The sequence below is a fragment of the Pseudopodoces humilis genome, chromosome 17 (assembly GCF_049639895.1).
Source record: "Pseudopodoces humilis isolate 2021_Gansu_Grassland_sample_001 chromosome 17, ASM4963989v1, whole genome shotgun sequence".
NCBI classification, from domain to species: Eukaryota; Metazoa; Chordata; class Aves; order Passeriformes; family Paridae; genus Pseudopodoces; species Pseudopodoces humilis.
The window spans coordinates 14,015,632-14,038,627 of NC_142216.1; the positions used below are offsets into that span (position 1 = coordinate 14,015,632).

General features: G+C 44.0%; 1 protein-coding gene across 2 annotated transcripts in view; it reads right to left on the reverse strand.

Moving 5' to 3' along the window:
* SLIT3 (slit guidance ligand 3) overlaps window positions 1-22,996 on the reverse strand; it is a 465,384-nt gene that overhangs the window by 20,421 nt on the left and 421,967 nt on the right. For both annotated transcript variants that reach the window (XM_014253183.2, XM_088063492.1), the window contains 4 exons: window positions 13,663-13,756; window positions 8,650-8,787; window positions 4,324-4,564; window positions 3,533-3,663 (listed from right to left, as the gene is read on the reverse strand). In XM_014253183.2, coding sequence (XP_014108658.1) covers window positions 3,533-3,663; window positions 4,324-4,564; window positions 8,650-8,787; window positions 13,663-13,756 — 604 coding nt within the window. The remainder of the gene's footprint in view (window positions 1-3,532; window positions 3,664-4,323; window positions 4,565-8,649; window positions 8,788-13,662; window positions 13,757-22,996) is intronic.

Below are 22,996 nucleotides of genomic sequence, written 5' to 3' on the forward strand. Positions count from 1 at the left end.
GCATCTGTGTAAAAGATTTACTTCATTTCAATAACTCACTGTTGGAGCAGCACCAAGTACTGGTCATGACATGGAAGAGTAACTCTGAGCAGTGTAGAAACCAGGAGGGCAATAAAGCACCCAAAAAAAGATTCTTATTCTCATTTGTCCACATATAGAATAATTAAATAGAATTAAAGAAACAAGAACTAGGAATCCTACTTCAAAAATGGGTATTTCTGTTAAAAGCTTTACTCTGACATCCAAGAAACCATTTTTCTGCAGCTCACAAGTGACAGGTTCCAGTAAAAGATCAGCCAGATTTTCTTAGGGTGAGTTCTGTCATTGCATTATATTGTATTAATGCATTAATTTGTATTTCTCTCTAAACTGATGATAAATTACAGTGAATTTTAGGTAGTTAGTTCCACTGGACATGTGCTGACCTTTACCTGACTAGAATGAAACAGAAGCCCAATGTCAACTTTAACCTTTCTATCCAAACTTACCACAGGGACAAACATTAAGCAAATCTGAATGTACAGTTATCTTGGGATTTTCCATTCTGACTTTAGAATGCAGTTCTGGTTCAATATGCTCAGAGGAGCAACTAAAATACAGCAACAGGTTCCCTCTGGTAGCCAGGGAAACCTGCCTTGCCAGAGATGTTAAAATGAACATCTCTTTCTTGTCTCTTGTGTCTGGTGCAAACCTTCCCCCAGCTTTGTCCCACGGGGCTGGGGCACAGCCTGGCATTGGAACATGTGGAGTGCTTCATCCTTGTGGAATACTCTGGAAAAATACCACCAAGTGTGAATGCTGGCTTCCCAAACAACAGCTTTTATCTTATCCCTACAGGATATTACCTGTATTAGCCAAGTACTTTGCTAATTTTACTGTTCCTAAGTACTATTAATAAGTCTTATCATGGAGACTCTGATGAGGAATTACAGATCATGTGGCTTGCCAGTGACTTCCCACATCCCATCCTGGGAGTACCTGAAACAGCCAGGAAAACATCTCAGTTCCAACCCAGGACCAGGTCAGTGACAGATTTCCTGCAGCTGTAGCTGGCACAGCTCCCACCAGGCAGTGTTTTAAGGCCTCCTCCTCTTCTGGCAGACTCTTCTGGGGAAAACCAAGAGCCAAAGCCCTGCTCATCTAGTCCAAAAAGTGGACTGCTCTGGAGGGGAGCAGAACATGATACTGACTATGAAAATTAATCTAATAGTCTTTCAACAGAGCTTTGCAAAGGCAAAAAGCCCACTTTTGCTGAGATGGAAACTGAACTGAGGTGTCTAAATAAGACAGCAGAGAGGAGGCAAAAGGGAATGCAAGCTGCTTTACCAATGGTGAGGCCAGGATGTTACAGGTTCTTCTGGCAACCTTGTTTTTAACGACAAATGAAAACTGTAGAAGTTGAAGAAAAGAGTTTCCCAAATTCTCCAGGTTGAGATAAAATGCATCACACTGAACCAGCCATTCATTTCATCAAAATGCAGATCAGGAGAAAATACAAATAAAAGTCCAGATAAACTCATGGGAACCAGGTCCAGGTATAAGTAGACTTTAATTTCCCTTGAGAAAGCCTCTAAACAATCCAGAAGGTATTACTGATGCAACTTAGAAATGACAGCCAATGCCTGAATAATGGAAATCATTGACCATTGTCCAAGCTACTAAAGGAAATGGGGGATTTTCTATTATTTGGTGTTTTCCTGTCAAAACTCTGTGCCAAGCTGGAAGTCATGTCTTAGGCCAAACAGAGCTCATGCCTTAGCTATAAGTCAAACAGAGAGGTCAAACCTGATCCACTTATGCCTTCTACCCTTAAATCCTATGTTTGTAAGGGACAAGCAGGTTTTCCTGCTCCTTCTTCAGCCTTTAAGGAAAACAAGTCTTTTAATCTATTTAGAGGCCCTTTCTGACATTCTTTAGCAGCAGTTTTTCTCAATCAAGCTAATCTTTTCCCATCAAGCTCCATGCTAATCCCATTTTGCTCCACTCCTTAAACTAATAAAAGATTAGAGTGACATTTCAGAAAGGGCATCGTATTAAGCAGCTTCTTTCCCATCTCAGCAGACCACGGCACACAAAATGTAGTGAACGGGCCATTAATCCTATGGTAATGAGGTGTCAGTGTGAATGGAGCCCTCCTCCTTGATCCAAGTGAAGGGCATGGGGATAACGGGGATAAGGACACCACACCCAGCACCCCTGGCAGCTCTGCCACAAGGCAGCAGATCCATGGAGTGTTGTTTTTGTGGTGGTGGCAGCAGCCTGATGGCCAGCAAACATCCACATGGACCTGTCACCCCCTGTGCTGCCCACACACAGAACGAGCTTTCCCTCTGTTCTAATTAGCAGCATAAATTTATCAACTTCAGCTTTGCTCTAACAGCTGATCAATTAGGATCAGCTGCCACACACAGAGATATTTTTCACACCTATCCATCCAGCTGGTGAAAACCATGGGCAAACTTCATTCCTACAGGGGATAAGCCAGTGCTCTTTCTGGCAACATGTCTGTATTGGTATTATCCAGTATGCTTTAATACAGAAAGATAGTTTTAATTTTCTTAAAAATGTCACCATTCCCCTACAGAAAATTTCCTGGGAGGCTCAAGTGTTAGCAAGTGCTGAGAAAACTTTCTGAGAAAAGCACGAGGTGGGTGATGCGTGGTGACATCCATCCTGTCCCCTGCTCTAGCAGGATCTCCTCCCCACAGCCTGGGGTGGGCTGGGAATTGCAGCTCTGCTGCACACACAGTGCCAGGAGGCTGTGTTCAACCCAAAATGCTCTGTGTGGTCACAACTGTATCTGTGCTCAGAGCAAGCTGGAGCAACAGGGCTTGAAAACAACAACCAGGGGAGAGGGATGCTGAAAGAACCGTGGATGGAAAGGGCAGCACATCCTTCCTTCCTACAGAAATGTCTCCGTGCATAGATTTCACTTGTACATTTGCTTTTCCTTCTTGTGACTAGTGAATAAAACCTGTGGATTTCATATCCTTGAAAGCCAAGTGTCTGAAGGTCAAATTACCCTACAATTTACCTTTGCCATTTGTGCTCTTTTTGTGGTTGTGTAGTTACTACTGATACAGGCAAGAATTTCCTGAACAATATTCACCCCACCAAAGAGTTCAGCCCTTCTCCTTCTATTTGAGGCAGTCTAACCCTACAGTTACACATTCACTGTTCTGTCTTGGTACAGTCACTTAATGCTAGATATCAACAAAGAAACTGATTAATTTGAACTATTTCAAGGACAAAATTCACCAGAAACTGAAACTTCACAGTAGATTAGAAAATGCATTTTTCTACAATTGCAAGAGGACACAGCACCACTGGTATTGCCAATAAAATGTTAATTTTTACCAATGCAGCCTCTATATAAGTCTTTATTCTGACTTTCTCATCTAATTGCATGCACCAAAGAGATACTTCAAAGTAAAATAAAAGGATTTTCTCCAATGCACACTGCTTAGAAAAATCCTACCTCTCTTCCACCAGTTTTGGAAGTCAACTGTCTTGGCAGAGCTTAGCCATTTACCTGTATACTGTGGTGGGTGGGGAGTTCAGGGTGTCATAGATGAGCCTCACGTGTCCTTGGTACAGCTCCAGAGCCAAAGGATCGTTGTCTCCTTTGTACAGTAAGATGCCATTGTCCTTATCGGTGGCTACCTGTGAAACATTCATAACCAGGTGTAAGGTTGCTTGAGAATGAATAATAAAATAAATAAACCTATATTTAAAATCAAACCAAAATCATATATACAATTAAAATATACTTTAATATATAATATATATGAGCAGCAATGAGAGCAAGAGCCAGGGGGCACAAAAAGGTCTTGGTGCCCTTGGGTGGGCTCAGACACAAAGGTCAACTTCCCGTTTCACATGAGAACCAGTTTTCAGTTGTCTTCTGAACCTCAGGCCAGTAACAAAATCCCAGGCCTTTAGTCTGCTGAAAAAGCAAAATATTGTCCAGGGAGGCCATTCAGAGCAGTCTGTTTTAAGAAGCAACATGACATTAAACACCAAGTTGTACAGGACGGAACACAATGCTGTGAATCAGTAGGAAGACACGGAGCATTCCTGAATCATCCCTGGCTGTGTTGCCACTCTGGGAATCAGAGTGTGGAGAGATTCTGGGATGGGATGTGAGCCCACAAAGGTACACCAGAGCCTCAGTCACTCCTTCACATTTCAGTGATTTTAGAGCACAGAAGTGGCTCACACATTGACTCATTTTTCCAGGACTTTGGCCGGCAGCCCCCATTCCACCAGCACGAGGCACATGCCCGTCACAGGTACCATTGCTTAGGGGAGCGCATGACAAACCTGGAGGGAGATGTTGGCCTGAGGGCGGATTTTGGCGGAGGGCAGCTCCACGTAGGAGTCCTTGCCCACGAAGTTGACGGTGATGAGCTTCTCGCAGCGCTGTCCCGCGAAGCCGGCGAGGCAGCGGCACACGGGCTCGTGCTGCGCCACGATGCACTGCGCGCCGTTCTGGCACTCGTAGTTGTCACAGGGGCTCGTCTGCAGCAGCACCATGGGCGGCGGCGTCTCGCAGAACAGGCCACTGAGAAGGGAAGGCAAACAGCCTCAGTCACCACTGCTTTCTCATCTTTATTTCAGGTGCTGCTGCTGCCTTGGCGTGGCTCCCTAAAAGAGAGGCTAGACAAGGCTAAGGGAATAAAAGCGCAAGGCCTTCAATAAACACCCGCTTTTATTCTCTTAATCTTGCCTAGCCTCTGTTTCAGGCAGCCACTCCCAGGCATCAGTTTCTGGTGACCCAGGTGGGACCACAGTCATGAGTTTTTCATAGTTATAAGTTGGGTCCCTTTATCTATCAAGGGTTAATCCTCCAATTACAGCTTCAGCTAATGAAGTGATTTACTCCAAGTCTGCCCCCCCCAAAACCACTGTTGTTTATATCTGTTGGGGCCTGAGACAGTCAAGTTTCCTTGAGTTACAGGCCTAGAGAGGAATTGTTTTGTCTGAACAAAATGGGAGAACAGCAGCTGACACACTATTTATGTATATATATATATAGTTTTAGAGTTATACACTAAAGCAGGACAGGACCCAAGAAATATAAAAGCTAAAATCCTAGGGCCTCACTTCCATTCTGCTTTGCAGTAGTGGTTCTGAGGCCCAGCCACCATGTGCCTGCTGCCTGATGTGAAGGGAGCACAGCTGAGTGCTGGCAGGAATCCTGTGCTGGATGTGAACAAGCCAGGGCAGCCACTGAGAGCAGCCTTTGCACTGGTTCTTCAGCTCTGCAAGTCACTGCACCCTGACTGAAACACTTCCAGCCATACTGTGCCCTGCAGAGGTTCCCAGTTACATCTGTGAGCTGTTTAAGCCCAAACCTGAGACCTCCCCATCCTAGAGCTGTGATTTGAGTCTACTCTGCTCTTGTAAGTGGCAAACAAGCAGAACAGAGAACTGCCAACCCAGCCTGTGAGCTTTGTTCTACCTAATGCCCATAGTTTTGTTTTGTCTTCAGCATCAAGTAGAAAACAGAAGGAAAAGTCAGCGTATATAATTTTAATTTTTTGGAAGTTAAAAATAATTATAATAAAAAAATCCATGTGACCCACAACAGCCTCCACTAACAGAAAGCAAATGTTGGGAGAAGCCAGAGTGTCTGTGCTTACTGCTGCTCTGAAAGATTCCCCAAGCTCCTGGTATGGCTCCTGCACATCCTTGCTTGCTGTGAAACCCCTCTGGTGCGTGGCTTTACCAGGGCAGCACTCCTGATACTGGCACCTAGAAATTACACTAGCAACAGTGTCTGTCAAGGCTCTTTCCTTTTTAATTTTAAACATTTTAAAAAAGTATATATTTAGAAATAATTAATAGGATTTATTTCCCCAGCAGGGGAATGTGGAACACAGCCTGACTTCCATAGCTTGGCCAGGTCCATTCTGCCTGGTACAATCTCATTTATTTAAATAATCACTGCGAGTTCCTTGCAGCAATCTGTCCCAGTGGAGAACTCAGAAGCATCTGCACCACAGAGGAGCAGTGCTTCCATCAGGCTCTGCAGCTTAATGTGTGCTTCTCCACCAGAGCTGTGTTTATCAGACAACACCACTGTGAGGCTGATTGCTGGAGGGAAGCTTTGAGAACTTGGGGTTTATTCAGTGGGGCTCACAAATTCTCTAAAATGTTTTCATCTGCAGGGGGCAAATGAGTGCTATTTTGGGAAGAAAACACTGAAAACTTTTCATGAGGGAAGCATATTCTGCAGCTGGGAAAAGTTGGTGAGTGCTAAGGAAAGGTGCTGCAAGGAGCACAAGTAAACCTGACCAGTGAATGGGAAGTGATGAAATGGGAGAGTGTGTGCATGGTGGCACTATTGATTTCTGGGGCTGTCTTGAGAGCCTCACTGTGCATGAGGCCCTACCTACACTGTTCAGAATTACCCAAGTGCCATTTGTTCAGCCATATGAGGATGTAAGTTTTAACATCTTTTTAATGTGTGTCTCCAAATGGCTTTGACACACAGAGTAGTGACGACCATAAAATCATTACAGGTCTGTGTGCTTATTACAACAGCAGAAGCTCTGGATAATTGGGAGGGCACTCTGCAAATTCACTGCTGGGAAATGATTCCTGATACTTAGCCAAAAAACTTTATTAATCATCATCTTAAGTCTCCTAGTTACCTTTGTCAGACCACCCCTTGTGTTCTCTCCTTTTCATCAACACGTGCAGCCTTCAAACACTTGCAGAGTTATCTCCTTGCCACACGTCACCGTGCCCAAGGCAGCTGCGAGGACAGGGGAGTCTGTAACCCTGAACATCAGAAGGCTGAACTCTGTCAATCACCAAATTTGCATTTGTAATCTTAAGAGGAAAAAATCCAAACCTCAGAACCTCCTTCAGAGCAGCAGGCCTTTAAACTACAAAAGGTTTGAGTCATGGGAACAATAATGAGATCATATTTTGTTAGCAGAATTTTAATCCTGAATTCAAACAAGATCAGGGACTATTCTGCATGGAGAACACATGGAGCTCCATCTTGCTGTGTGTCTTGGCAGAGGGAGTGTGGTAGTGCTCCATGTGAGGTTTTTCTCCCCCAAGACCCTTGTCTTCCTTGCATCTTGCACAGGAAATTTAGAGAAGTGGCATGGACTAGTGGAAAAAATCTAAAGCAAACAGGAGAACTCAAGTTAATCCTGACTCTGCTGTTGACAGGCAGAGGCAATGGGATTACTTTGTTTGCCCATGGCTGCCTTGGGCTGTGAAGTGCTGTCTAAGCTGGTAGTTGAGTTTTGGAACTTAGTGTAGAAAGATGCCTCCTCTACTTGGAGCACTGTCAGTGGAATGAGACCCCCTCATTCGATCAAGAGAGAAGACTGTACTGTTCCAGGTTCTGCTCTTGGGGCCCCTGGTGTGAGACCAGACGACCTGGGGCACTGCCTAAATTGCCAGTAGAGCTCTTTGGTACCTGGGAAGAGACCAGACCAGTCTCCCACCTACCCCTGCTGCTCCACCCAGATGGGTCAACTCAGAACATCTCCGACAAACACTGTGACTCTCCTTCCCAGAAAAACCCCTCACATTCATCACTGCCTACTGCTTACAGGCTTTAAAAATCAGGGGACCTGCAGCACAAGTCTCCCAGCCAGTCCCATCTGATGACAGGCTCAAGTTACCCCTGACTCCAGCCATGGCACTGCAATCCCATTTCTCAACTCTAACAGTTAGATAACACTGAGGATTTAGATCCCACAGTCACGTCAGCCTTACCAGTCACCAATGTGCAAGATCCCTAAGGCCATCAAATGGGCTGAAGCAGAGAGTGAAACATGGAGAGAAGGGCATGAATTTGAAATTCAGAGGGTATCTGATAGCTTGTAAATAACAAGTCTGATTCTGTGAAACCATGGGCTGACATCATGTTATATACCAATGCCTATTCAGGGAAGGCTGCCTGCTTTGCAACAGAAATGTGTGTTGAGAGGGAAGGAAAAAAAACCCAAATCAGCAAGGATGAAAGCAAGAAGAATAAAAACAGTTGCAGATACAAAGCAGAGAAGATGATTTATACATGTTCATGCAATTTCTGCTCTGTCAAGACTGATCTTTTCAGGTACTCCTTCTTTGTCTCATGTGTGTATTTCAAACACAGAAAAGGTTTAGCTGGAAGGAAGCCAGTATCCAGCCCCAGGCAATGATTAGTGAATCCATTTGGAGGAGCACACTTATCTTTGACAGACAGAGAGATTTCCAGGAGTCAGATATATTGGCAGCTGTCAGAATGAGAGGCTGGAAATTTACAGCCTGAATCATACTGAGCTCGTCCAAGAGGCACAGAGACACTGCCACAAAATCTTCAGACTCATGTTTTCCTTGCAGCCATTTGTGAGGGTTCATAAACACAATTTTATTATCCCTTTCTCGCTCTGCACATGCAGGGTTTATCTCCATACAACTTATGTGAGTGTATTGGGTGGTGTGCTCAGTGTGTTAGCAGGGGTGGCTGGGGCAAGCACGCTCCCCCAGCTCTGCCCCAAAACCGCGGCTTTCCAAGCTGGAATCGCCAGCCCCGTTTGTTAAAGCCTCCTGCAGGGACAGGACTCGAGGCACCTGTTTCCAGGGGGATGGCAGGTGAGGGCTGTGTGAGGATGAGCCATCGCGGCTCTGCCGTACCTGAAGCCCTGCGGACACACGCAGGTGTAGCCATTGACCGCGTCCACGCAGGCGGCTCCGTGCCGGCACTTGTGCCCCGCGCAGTCATCATCATCCACCTCACAGTGTTTGCCGCTGTAACCCGGCAGGCACTCGCACCTGAAAGGCACCAACATCCCTGTTAATGGTTTCAGCGTTCCCACCAGCAGTTCACGCAGGCAGCCCAGCACCTGTTGCATTTGGGGTGGGGAGATGTTTGCAATTACTCCTGGCAGCATCAAGCACAGTTCCTGCCATCAGAAAGGCTCAGGTCTCTCCTTCCTGGCTGCATTTGAAGCTCTGCAATCTGCTGAAATTCAAGTCAAGCAAAGCACCACCATCCTACAGCTTCTCCTCAGCCCAGTCTGTGGAGAAGGGTTCACCTGGCAGACTCCCAGTTGTGCTAAAGATGACTCCCTAACCTTACAGACTCAAGGGACAAAATTCTGCAAGGGCAGTGGCTCTGATGCCTCAGAGTATGATTTTGCCAATGCCTGCACATCTGAGCTTGGCCCTGCGCAGCTTCATGGAGCACGGGAGGGGCCCACCTTCCAAATGGAAGAAATCTGTAAACAAGCTATAAACCTCAGCAATTCAAAGAGAAAGACCAAGTTTTGAGACCACCACCTGCTTTCCCTTCATTTGCAAGGCAAAATGCTGCTGCAACAATGGAAAGTTGTCTTTGCAGCATGTCCTTTGCCATGGTGACACCTGCTGTGGGGTCACACCTTGGGCTGGAGCACAGTGGGATATACCCAAACCTGCAGACATTGCCTTTATTTGGCAATAATTATTTATTTGGTTTTATTTTATACAGTTCTCAAGTTTGCTGCACAAAGGCTGCATCAGCATTTCTATTTATAAGTCTTGCAGAAGTTTATAACCTGACAATAGAAAATGCATCCCAAAGTCTCTGACTTGGACCAGATCTTTTGGGATTGCTGAGCAGCCTTTTTTGAATCTCTACTGTAGACAATGTTTAGTCATGAACACTCTCTAGTCCATAGAACACATTTCACTCCTCCCAGCTGGATGTTGTTGCACATCTGGAAAACAAAAGGCATACCACTTCAACCAGATCAGGGGAAGAGCTACAGATAATTTCAGCAATAAAAGAGAGGTCTGTGCTCTTGCTAGAGCCTGTGGTTGGACCCAACGTGCTCATCACCAAGAGCTGGAAGAGGAGAGACATCATGAAGCTGAAGATGTGGCATCAGGAGAGAGACTACAGCTCCATCAATGTATTGAGCTGGCCTACTCCTCCTCCTCCCTGCCAGCAGCCTGGTGGGGTAAATGCAGGAGGAAGCACCTTGTGGGAAACCTCTTCAGAGGAACTGGACACATGGGAGTGATGAGGAAAAAGCATTTCCACTTCCTAGGCAGCAGTCATTGTGCTGAGGAGTGACAGCACATGCCTCCTGCTGCTCCCAGGGCAGGGCAGTGAGCAGGTGACACTGCAGGACACAGCGGTGTCCTGTCAGTGCTGAGGCCAGGGTGCCAGCAGCCACCCTGCTCAGGCCACGGAATGTCAGCTCCAGTCTCCCTTTCAGAGCGTGGTTTGACTGGATAAACCTGGAGGAAAAGGGGCAGAGCCTGTTCACCTGTGGCTGTCCATGGGCAGGGTTAGGTGTGTGCAGACACTCCACCCTCCCTGCAGCAGAGGCCCCATCACCAGCCTGTGCAGCCACAGGAGGGTCCATGTCCCAGCTCTGCATGTGTCAATTGCTGTTTTACACCTCGGTGGCTCAGGGAATACTGTGATTAACATAATGGGGATGACAAATCAGAGCAAAGAGCAAGAAACAAAGTGTTCCTGCCCCAAACCCTAAGAAATGGGCAGTGTTTTCTGGCAGCATTGCAGACACACCTGCAAGGAAACAGTGTCAATCAAAAGACTTTGTGAGGGGAATTGGAAGCATTTAATCCTGTTGTTTTTTATTGATCCCCGCAGTCCTAATATAAAGTGATGTAATAATGAACAATGTGCAGTTCCTTATTTAGGGCTGCCATGCATCAATTTTATGATGTGTATTGGCTATCTCAGTAATGACAGAACCACCACTTTTCTCTGCGGGGCTGCATTAAATCAGCATTTTAAGCTGTCAGGTAATAATTCCAAGCTTTAGAATAATAAAGTATATTTATATCATGCTCCAACATCAATACAGTGAATGGAAAAACATGCTCCTTTCTTGAAGTTATTTTTTGGAAGTAATTTCATTGTGTTAAAGGCTGTTTTTTTGTCTTGTTTTCTGGCATACAGAAAGCTACTCTTCTTCTACACAGTAACAGCATACTAAAGATATGGAGGCTGGAGTGGAGGAAAGCCACCTGCAAATTTAACTCCAAAAACAAAAAGCTCTGTGCAGCCAAAGACCCACTGAAATAGTCCAGTTTGCTTCCAAGCTTGGCTTTAGAAGCATGGAATTCCTTTTGCTGGGTCAGTCTTCTCTGAGCTCTAGTGTCTCATCTAGGCTGAAGCTACCAGAAAATGCCTGCCTCAAGTCTAGGAGGTGAGAAATTCAGCCCCATGAGTTCCTCATCCATACTTCTAGGAACTTAGGATCTGTGCCATCAGGGAATGGTGGCATGGTAACCCCATCCTTATCCCACAGTCCCATGCAGTGCCAGCAAGGGACTGAGTGCCAACCAGTAAAACTGATGCAGTAAAGAAGGTGGCAAAGAAACCTCCATGTTCAGATCCTAGTAAGAGTAATTTACACGATTAGATAGTTATCTCATTTCCCAGTCACCATCTGACACCACTACAGTTGAAATCTTGTTTTCTGTTACAGCCTTGTAGCAATGGCAACATTCCCAGTATCACAGAGAGCCTAAAAACATGTCCAGTGGTATTTAAATTGTTGGCCTATCTGAGGGGATTTGCATCTGCATGCACTCAATGTCTGTTGTATTAAAGCCGTGAATCATGGCTTCTATCGCAGGGCCAGAGTGGAATTTCCCTCCCCACATCAATAAATAACTTGGCTTCCTATGTTTTTTCCTGTCTTTGTCATCTTTTCTTCCATTTGCAGAGCTGCAGCTTGACTGGGGCTGAGGGCAGGACAGACTGACTGGTGTGTCCTGCTCACATGGCATGGGCACAAACAGCTCAGGGACAATCCTGACTCCTGTCATTAACACTCCCAGCCTCTGGAAGCAGACACAGGACAGACAGAAGCCTGCAGGAGCATTATCCTGCACCATCAGAAAGGAGATCAGGCTGCTCAGGGGATCAGCTCCGCACAGGAGCAGAGGCTGCTGTTTTCAGTGAGCCCCAGCAGCATCCACACATCACTGCACAACTGCTGAGGGCTCATTTCTGAGTGGTTTGGTGCCACTGAAGCATGAAAGCTTGGACACCTCACATTCAAGGCTTCTTCAGCTCTCAAGTTTGGCTGCTAGAAAGCAAAATGGGACAGAAGGAGAAAATAAATAATGGACTTTTCTGTAGTGTTCTATGAATAGTGGGAAGAATAACACAACAAACAGTAGCAGAAAAATACTTAAAAGCAGTTATTTAGGCTCCCCTCAAGGATTAGTGGCCCTACTGTGAAGAACACTTTTCAAGTAAGCATGTGATAAAAAGTATTTATTTACTCAAATTGTTTGGGTGGCAGTCATGGTAATGCTTCCAGCAAGGGGAAAACCATTCAGGGCCACAGCTGTCTCCATCCCTTTGTGCTCTAAAAGAAGGCAATTTGAGTTACAAGCCTCTACCTCATAACATGACGTACTACTGAATTTACCAAAGGTACTGGATTAACCAAATGATGGATTACCTGGAAATGAAGCCTGGAAAGAACATCAGGGACTATTTATGCACTGACACACAGTCCAGTGCCTACACATCAGTTCAGGAACCATTCTAATAATTTAATAGCTTCATCTTCTTCAAGATTTGGAAACATTTCTGTCTGGAGGCTTTTCACCCAAAAGTAAGGCTTGTGTTGTACTGCCTGACTGTCTAGCAGAGAGTCAGCTGCCCTGGAGATAGCCACCCTCTCTAAGATTTTGGTTCATTTCCTTTCAACTCTCCTGAAATGTTCTGTGTGTCAGTTTACACTGTTCTGACATGCTGGTTGCTTCACAGGACACAATCTGACCCCAGCTGGAAGTCACCAGGAAGAACAAAGCCTGCTACCTTCCCTCTCCTGGGTGTGCTGGACAGAACCCCAGGAGGGAATCAGTGAGCACCCAGGGCTGTGAAAACAGCCTTAGGGGAAGCTGCAGAGACCATCTCACTCTGCACTGAACTCTTGGATTTGTCTCCAAAGATCTTTTCCTGATAAGCTTTTCACAGAGCTCGACTTTTCAACTGACTATCTCTATCTGCTAAATTGCTCTGGAAGACCCTCTTCAGACACACAGTGAATGCTGCCACTGTGCACCTCTCACAACTCCCCAAGCCCAAACCTCCAGGTGCTTTGCTGCCATCCCAAACACGAGGCTTTTGCCCCTGTGAAACAGTCAATGTCATTCCCAATAGGAAAATATAAACACAGACATCACCAAACCCCAGATTAGCCAAGCAAGGCTGGTGGAAAAGGAGGTTCCTGAGCTGCAGACATCCAGCTCTGGATCTGTTAAAGCTCCTGCTACACTGCTCGAATTTTTAAGTGGCCTAAGGAACACATCAGAAAACTCTCCTTGGTTTGTGATGTAGGATAAGGTACTTTGCAGTGACTGTTCCATAAATTCTCCTATTGCCATGCTCTATTCCAGAATAATTCTTCTGCTCTGAGGGTACCTCCATTATTTTGAAGTAAACCACAGAAAGCTAGAAAAGTATATATGGATGCATTAAAGTTAAAATGTGGCACAGACTGAAACACATATAGTCTTGCATTATTTGTGTTAATTTTGGTGATTTTTGCTCCACACTTATTGCCAGTACAACCCCAGTCAAGCCAATGGATGAATGTGCCCTCTGTGTTGAGACCCAACACACACACACACACACACACACACACACACACACACACACACTCTTACCTGATTCCTTTGTCCAGAGGAACACATTTGGACTCATGTTGGCAGGGATTTAGATCAGGAACACAGTGGTTAATCACCTCATCACACAGTTCACCTGAGGCAAAGGAAAAGCAAGAAAGCTGTAACACAGCTTGAACAATCCAGAACACCCATGATGTCCAGGGATGGCCAATCTCCCTAAGTGGAGACAGCTCAGTAGTTCAGCAGGAAGTGACAAAATTGCTTGTTGAGGGCACATGAGACTTCATTAAATCAGCTCCTCTGACCTACAGTGACCACACTGTTTCTATCACATGGATTTGAAAGGCTGGTATAAAAAGCACTGACGTATAAACTCCACTTGGAGACAGATGAGGGATCAAATGGGCAGTTCCTGACCCAGAACCTCTTATTTCAAAGCAAGAAAGTGACACAAAGTGAAGTTGCTCATTAGACTGTAACATTTTCACATGGGCACATATTTCAGCCATGGTTAATACTGCCAAAGAAGCTGATTGGACATCGTTCTGGGAAAGAACAACAACCCACAAACCCTCCCCTCAAAACCTCTGCGACTCTCCATAATAGGAACCAGCTTTATGACTGCATGCAATTATAAAACATTCACTATTTATAAGAGAAGTACTAGCTCTATTGTGCTCACAGGAGATGATGGCTTTTCAGAAAAAAATCCACCTCATGTAAGCCCAGCTCAGCTGTTTCTAGGTACAGTGTATAACATGCCACGAACCTCCCTGGATTTGTGTAAGTTTTAATAATTAATAGTTGCAGAATAGTCAAACCATGATAGTTTATTTAAATACAATCCTTCTCGGAGTCCTGAATTATTAGGTCACACTTCAGTACCCCAGGATTTGAGATCCAGCCAAAGACCACAGCGATCTTTGCTTTCCCCAGAATCCAAGAGAAACCTACCCCACACCTCCCAGAGCCCTGTAGGAAAAGCAAAGGTTGGGAATCTCAATATGGAACCCCCCAAAATGTACAGTCCCAAAGCCCCCTGTGCAGCTTCTGCAGGGTTTCAAGGTTATACATATTTTCTGTGCCTATACATGGTACACACCATCACATAAACACAGGCCATGGCAATGGTAGGGAAAAAGGGTAATGTGGGAGGCACTGGTGGGCTGGAATTGTTCTGGAAGGTTTTCATGGAGCTGCAGCTCCACCTGCCTTAGGAGAAATGCCATTTTCAAAAATCTTTACATTTCTCTACACTCTAGTGGTTACACAGAAACACTTGAAAACAGAAGCCAAGCAAACCACGAAGATCAAAACTCAGATGGAAAATGCAAATCAGAGCCATCCATCTCTTAGCAGTTCTGTGATCTGGTGGGCTGACTGAGAGTACAACTTTGAGGATGACTCTGGTGCTGATAGGTGTGGTTTGTTAACTCCCCCAGGTGCTAAGGCTCTGTCAGGTTATTCCTCCCACATCTCCAGCCTCCCTCCAGTACAAGATACACCGATCTTGATATGACTCTTCCTATTAGAATGGAAATATAATATTTGCCAAAATTACTCAATTGTTGTTGCATGTTTCAAACATGAAATGTGTTCTAGATCTGCTTTTGAGAGCTGTCAAGTATAAATGGGAGCAGGAATACAATCCATGGGAGGGGGCACTGCCAGCACAAACCCCATCCTCGTGGGCCATTCACACCCTCCTGACTTTGTGGCAGGCTGGGTTTGGCACTACCAGGGGAGTCTGGCATGGCAATCTGCAGTTTATTGTTCACAGCATCAGTCACAAGACAAGCAATTCCACCTGGAGCCAAGGAATCCCAGGAAGTCATCACTATTAAATGCTACCAAGTCTTTTCACAGCCCTGGACAAACCCTGTGCAAATATAATGAACATATCCAGCTCAGGAAGGGGGATGTGCCATAGAAACTGAACACTGTAGATCCATGGGAATCAGGGATCAGATCATTCACTGGGCTTGAGGTTGGCCATTGTACTTTGTTGTTCCTCACAAGCAATGAGAGATGTTCAGTTCTTACAGCTGTGAACACTGGGACAGCTATTGACACATTGTGAGGTGGCAGAACTGGGAGAGGTCTGTTTACTGCCATCCCCAAATCCACAGGCCACCAACGCTCCCAAAGGCACTCCTTCAGTCTTGGGGCAGACCTGGACATGAGCAGGTCAGACCTTGCTACAATGCTTGGAGAGCTGCCAGTTTGTCATCTTGATATTCCTCATGTCCCTCATGTGCTATGGATCTTATGTGAAAACAAACATCAAAAAAATTAACTGGCCAGTGACATTAAAAGAGCTCAAATGAGCTAAAGCTGGAAATAATTTTGGAAGACCATCTAATAACTGAAGAGAGTGTGGACAGATGCCTTCAACCATGCTTTCACTAAAAATGGTAAATACATACTTTTGAAGTTTCTATTTTTTCTTTTGTTTTGTTTTGAAGCAAAGGAAACAGGCTTTAAAAAAATATGAACAGTATCAAAACTCTCAAAGGAAATCATAATTCTTCTTTAAGTATTCTTCTGAACAGTCTTGACAAGTGCTTAGAGATCCAGTGAAAATCTCCCCAAATGTCAAATATTATGACTCACTGTGTCATTCTGAAGATACCACTATCAAAATGTAAGAGAATTCTAGGCTAGGTACCAAACACAGCATCCAAAAAAATGATATTTTTCATGCAAAACTTGGAACATTTAAGGATCCTTCCTGTTATTTTTCCCATCTATCACTCATTAGGGAGCTCACTTGGGAATGCCTTGCAACTAGAGCAGCCTCATCTCGGGAAGAAAATACCTCTTGGTCATTATTTCAGGCTCCACCAATGTTCAGTAGATGCTGCAGAAAGCATGCCAGGGAAATAAAACACTTTTTGAAAAGCAAAACCCAAGGCACCAGCTACACAATGTCTTTCTCATATTTTATTCACTCAGAAAATATCTGGGCCAAAAAATCTCTGCCCTCAGACCTGAGAGCGCAATATTCATTGGTCGTTTTAATGTCAGTATCAGAGGAAAAATGTGATCCTCTTTTTCTTTTTTTGGAGTGACACAGGGCTGCTTCTCTGTGCAGCAATTAAAGGTCTAGTCCAAATTTCTCACTGCAGAGTTATGTGAACCTAAAAACAAACCGGACATTCATCTTAGGCCAACTCCTAGCAGCACTGATTCTCTTTGTGGAAGATATTTGATCATGCTAAAACAAGAGAAAACTTCAGTGTAATGCTTTCCCAAGTGTAGGAAACCATCCAACCTCCCTGATTTCCTCTCTCTTACATGTTCTCAGATCACAGCTCCAGTTTGGGTATGCACAGGTTTCTGAAGCACTTCTATAAAAACAGACAGGAAAATCACAGCTGCATTTCTTTTCTCATCAGTTAAATGACTCTTTTAATCCCAAATAATGCTTTTTGTTCCATCAAGGCACACTTATTCTCTTTAATCAAAGCTGAAGAGAATAGGTAACATGCAAGAAGATGCTGGAGAGATGAAGAGAGAAGCCTGATATATCACAAAATATTGCAGTTTTCAGATTAGAAACAATTTATAATGACAGGTGGAACTCTAGAACTCCAACAGGTGGATGATCTCCCCTTGCTGCTGACTCATACTCAAAAAAAAAAAGAGGAAAAAGGAAAAAAAGAGAGAAAAAAACCCCTTGAATGATAGCCAAGGCATTCTGCTCCTTCAAAACTACCTCATTTTTGTCCCCTTTACTCACATTGTCTTAAGAAAAAACAGCGTGGGGTTTTTTTGGGGGTTTGTTGGTGTTTTTCTCCTCTTGCAACACTTTCCTGGCCTTATTTTTCAACAGAATCATGAATTTCATGGGGCTTTCCACAGGGCTCCCTGCTTATGAAGAGCTGCCAAGAAACACACTTAGGCTTTTTTGTAGCCTTCCTCACGTCTCAGAACGAAGCCAAAACAACAATAGGGCAATAAAGATGACTTTTACACACAGTTTAATAATCATCTATCTTTTTTCTGTTCTGTGCTGTCATGAGAGCTGTTTATTTCATGCCCCATTAGACTTTTAAACCAGCTACACTATTCCTCCTTAATCAGTAAGAGAAGCTGGATGCAGTATTTTACTTATTTATCTTTAAGTGAAATTGCAGTTTTGAAAAAACAATGTAGAGCACCAATTTGCAGCCAATGAGTTCAATGATTTTTCTTGTGATCCATGTGTCAGTTGGGTGATACTTTGTTCTAATATACTGACAAAACAGCTTAGAAAATATCCCCATCCTTAACGCAAGAGAAGCTTTAGTAGGGCCTGCAAGACTGGCAGTAAATATGCTGTCGAGAATTTCACAATATTACTTGGGAAAAGGAACGTGCTTATGGTGAAAAAAGGATGGAGAAAGTCTGGCCTGTATCCACAGCATGGAAACTTTTCCAGGCTGCACAGGGTGAGTGGTTAAACAGTGTTGCAACATTCTGAACTCTGCCAGGTAAGTCCGAATGGAACCTGTCTCTTTGCTGCTAATAAAACACACTGTGCTGTTTTTCTCATAGGAGATTACTCATTTTATATCTAATAAATTGTATTGGAAGAAATGTTTTCTGTGTTTTGTTTTCCCCTTCTCTCTGTCCAGTCATTACAAAGAAGTCAGTGCCAATTGGAAGTTTCAGAACACTGAACCTAAAAATGGTTGGGTGTTCCTCCAAGGAAGTAATTCAGTAAGGAATGTTGTTGATGTTTGATGAAAATGATTTGAGGCTCATCTAAGAAAATTTAAAAATTAATTTTTTACTACTTTTTTACTATTTCAACTTGCAATGAATAAATGAGAAACTCTGTGAAAATCCTTCAGCAGCAAATGCTATCATGTTAGATACAAAAACATAAAAGAAATCACCTGAAATGCACTGTAGCAGAGTAAATTCTGTATGAACACTGAAGTTTGCTCTTGCTTGACAAACACTGCCCACAATACTCAGCAGGCAAAAAGTTACTTTATGCTTTTTATCCTAATTGTTAAAAACTCCCAAGTTTTCACTTATCAGGTTTTGACTTGTTAAGCTGGACCCCTTAAGTTCAATTGCACACTGGGATTCCCACAGTGGCTGGTTTTTCAGATTCAAGGAGCAATTCTCCCTAACCTTATGATCCAACAAAAGGAGAATGGGTAAAACCAGATCTGGACAAGGGAAATAATGATCCTTTCACTGTTTCAGAATCTTGAAGAAGGAATGTGTTCTATGCACTGCTGAAGTATGAAAAACCATATTCAACATCCCAAATGCCACACAATGCAGTGTGTGAAGCATTAACTGAAGCAGACAATTTCCAGTGCCCCTACAAGGTGGTGACCTTGTCGTGCCTAAAGCACTATTCCTCAGAACCACTGTGTCTGGAAAAGATCATCATTTTGCTGGACACCCTACATTTTTCAGTGCACTTATTCATATGGATGCCTTCCAATTGTTTGGAATCAGCTGAGTATCAGTTCAGTTATCCACACAACCTAGTGCAGCAAGTCACACCCGAGATGCCCCACATTATGTGAGATGTCCTTCCTGGGCTGGCAGAGTTCCTTGTTTCCCCCTGTGTTTCTTGACAGACTGGATTTAATGACTCTCACATCCCGTTTGAGGATGAATTCACTCTCCTCATCCTAAAGGACACAAGTAGCTGGCACTCCACCTTCTTACAGACACGCTGTGTCCTGATGAACAAGCAGGAATTCTCTGGTAGATCTTACTCCAGAAACATGACACTTTACATTTTACAGATGGGAGTTTGACCAGAGGAGATCCTGGAGTTGAGCACTCCAGCATAGCAGGACACCCACACTGAGGCTAGGACAGGCTGCAGCACTGCCAGTTGCTGTGCTATTTCCTAGTACGATCAGATAAGAGTCCAATCTGATAGCAGTGACATGTGGTTCTCTCTTCATAAAACAGGGCTGGAAATGGGCTTAGGCTCTTGAACAAAGCCCAAACCTTCCAGGTCTTCCAGCATTTCTCATTCCTAGTTACACAACTGGGAAATGTGGGGTGCCTTTTTGTGTTTTACGCAGAAAGCAAGTACACTTCACATCTGCCAAGTAACTAAAACTGAGAAACTTCCATGTAAGGCAGAATTCCTTCAAATAAAAAGGGAAGAAAACACACTAAACTCTGACCACATTTTTTTCTGTCTTGAGGAAATTATGGCTGAAGTTCCAAAATTTAAAAGGAGTTGATAGTGAAGTGTATGTTTAAGCCTTCAGTATTTATTAGGCAGTCCAGATCCCTGGGGAACCACAAGGCTGAGCCACAGCACCTCAAACCTCCTTGTTCCCGTAGCAAAAACTCAGGGGGGGAGAAGCAGCCTCAGTGCCATGATCCACCTCAGCCTGTCCAGGGACAGAGCCTCAGGGGTGCCACATCACTGTCACAGTAGTCAGGATGGGAGCAGCCACCAGCCCCACACAGCTGCTCTCCCTGGAGCTCTCCCTGGAGCTCTCCCTGGAGCTCTCCCTGGAGCTGCAGTGGGTGCTTGGCTTTGGCAGACACAGTTATCCCAACAGGACACTCCAGGAAAAGGGATCTTAATCACTAACAGGGACCTGGGCTCTAAAACTCACAGATACCATCTACCACAGGACACCACAAGGTCCCCTAAGGTAAAACAGATCTTAGCCTTCTCTTCCAAAGACATCAAACCAGAAATAGCTCCTAGCTTTATTTTATTATTATTTCTTTTGAGATACATTTTTTTTCAGTGATACAAACTGCTTGCAGCTTTTTCCCAGGGAAGTGAACTATTTTAAAACACTTGGTCCTGCCATCTCTGCCATGGGTTACTGTGTATTTTAGTAAAGATCTATTTTCAGTAGTGGAAGCCACTAATTTTTTTTTTTTTTTTAGGTTTCAGAACAAAGAGGTGAGGGCATTGTTGAGGCCTTTTAGAATCTTTGGCAAATAGGAATATATTTCCTGGTTGTTTTTTTTTTTTTTTTTTGGTGTGTAAGTGCTACAAATTTCTGCTTCTGCTAAAATTAGGAGGAGGAAAAGTCACAGCAAAGAATAAAACCAAATAAACTAGCAGGCGAGGCACAAAAGCATTCAAAGCACCCAGGACATGTTTGGTGCAGCCCATTTGTTCCTCTATATATGTTTGGACCCCTCTTCATGTGGAGACAGAGAAGGCAGGGAGGCTGAGGACAGGATGCCTTTGCAGGGGTGAGATTCTGTGTTTGAGTCTAGGGCTATGAGCAAAGCAGTGATGGTCTGTAACAGCAGTGAACAGGGAAAAGGAATGGAAGGGAAAAGCTCTCTGAATTTTGCCCTACATTCCTATACCACAAAGCTGAAGGGAAAACACAACGTTTGTATCAATACCTGGAGACAGGCCATGCTACAGCCAAAAAGGCAGAGATTAGGAAAATACAAAAGGACAAGAACCAGGGTGGCTGATCTAGTACATATCCTTCTCTTCTGATGTCACTATGAATGTTTCTTTTTGAAGGGAAGGAGAGCCTACAAAACTGTAAGGAGGAGCTGTGAACCACCCGAAGTCCAAGCAGGTCATAAACCAGCCCCAGACCCCTCAGAGCTGGCTGGGTTTGGGTACATGATTGTCCTGGAATAATTACATGTTTATAATTTACCTTCAGGATTAGAATAACTAGTTGGGCAGAGGAAAAAGAAGACATCAGCTGACAATTAAAGCCATCAGAACTCTGCTACACGCCATGAGTGTCAGTTTGTTTATTTATATACAGATAACAAATATTGAAAATAATGATTTTAAGAATGGTGAGGAAACCTGGTGATGGTGGGGATGGGTTTGAAGCTTTTTTATGGCGTTCAGCTGCCTGCCTCCACTCCTCTCAGTTTTGTCTTCTTTAACTTGCATTTACTACTTCATGGAATCCATTTGTAATTCCACATTGTTTTAAAGTTAATAGATGGAAAAGAACTAGGAAGGAGGCTATTGTATGAGCGTGGGCTGCTTTTTGGTGTGGGATTTTTTTCTTTTTTAAAAGGAAAGTGAAATGGGGATGGAGTGTGGGAAATTCCTTCCTCAGCAGTCACTTAACAGATTGGCCATTTTTCATCTACTCTGAGTCGGGGGAAAGACTGTCAAAGAATTTTAAAAGAAAACACTGCATAATCTTATTAATTGAAGAAAGATTTTTGGCCTTTATTTTTCCAACCAATGAAAGCAAAATTCATGCATCATAATTTGGGATGTTGTTCCCTAAAAAGGCTATAACAAGTAAAACCAGGCAGACGGCAGATAGAGCAGGAAAACACTAAGGTATGGAAAAAAACAAAGCCTGGATACTGTGACTCTGTCAACAGTCAAAATTTTCATCACATTCATTTTCAATCTGTACTTCATTTAAGAACATAAGATTTACTATCATGGCTTAACCATTACTCAACTAAGCCAAGGGGGACCCTAACAATTTGTTACAGAACAAGACACATACACACTCTTGGATCTTCCTCGCTGCATTCAGACTATTTTCTGTGTTGCAGCATACATTTATTCTATAAATGCAGAGTTTACTGAAATACCACTGCAGTGTTACCAGCATTGTGGCAACCAAGAGCACAGGAGTGATGAGGGATTCAGGCTCCCTGCTCGGCAGGGGAGAAAAGCAGGAATCTGCAATGACTGAGCTGGGCACCTCTAAGCTCAGGTTACTGCAAACATCCCAGGCTATCAGTGCAGAAACAGCTCCAGTGCAAGACAGACCACTCCTGACTGAACATGGGGGCTAACTACAGCTGAGAAATCCCATTTGTACGTAGAACCAACAACTTGCATAATTACACTGATAAAAATGGATGGTCTGGATTTGTTCAGCCACAAAACCCAGCCAGTCAATCTTTCAAAGAGATTTCTATTTCCCATACAAGCGTTGGTGAGGAAAACAAAAAGCTTACTCTGCCTGCTCTACCTGTTAACAACAGAACTAAGGATAATATTTGGGTACAACATAGAGAAGTATCAACTATATTTTCTGTCCTGCTACATACAGCCTGGCTATGTATTGTTTGTGCCCTTTCAGGCATTGAGCTCATTGTCCCCCAGACTACTTCACAGGAAAATTGCTTCCCTGGGCTCTACACCCCTGCCATTCCTTGCTCATCCACCTGTAGATCAAATCCATGTACTTGCAATGCTGGAGCACACATGGTTTGCTAACACAACATTTAGTGCAGTCAGCATCAGAGAGAGGCAGGTACCTCAGTACACAGCTCTGAGCACAGGAATAAGCATTCCTGACCGCTGGAGTGAACTGCTTTTCTCTCTGAACTCTTGGTCTTCATACACTATGCAATACTGAACTCATCTGCACCTAATTCTTGTGTTGTTGTTGTTTTTAATAGATACTGCCATAGTAGT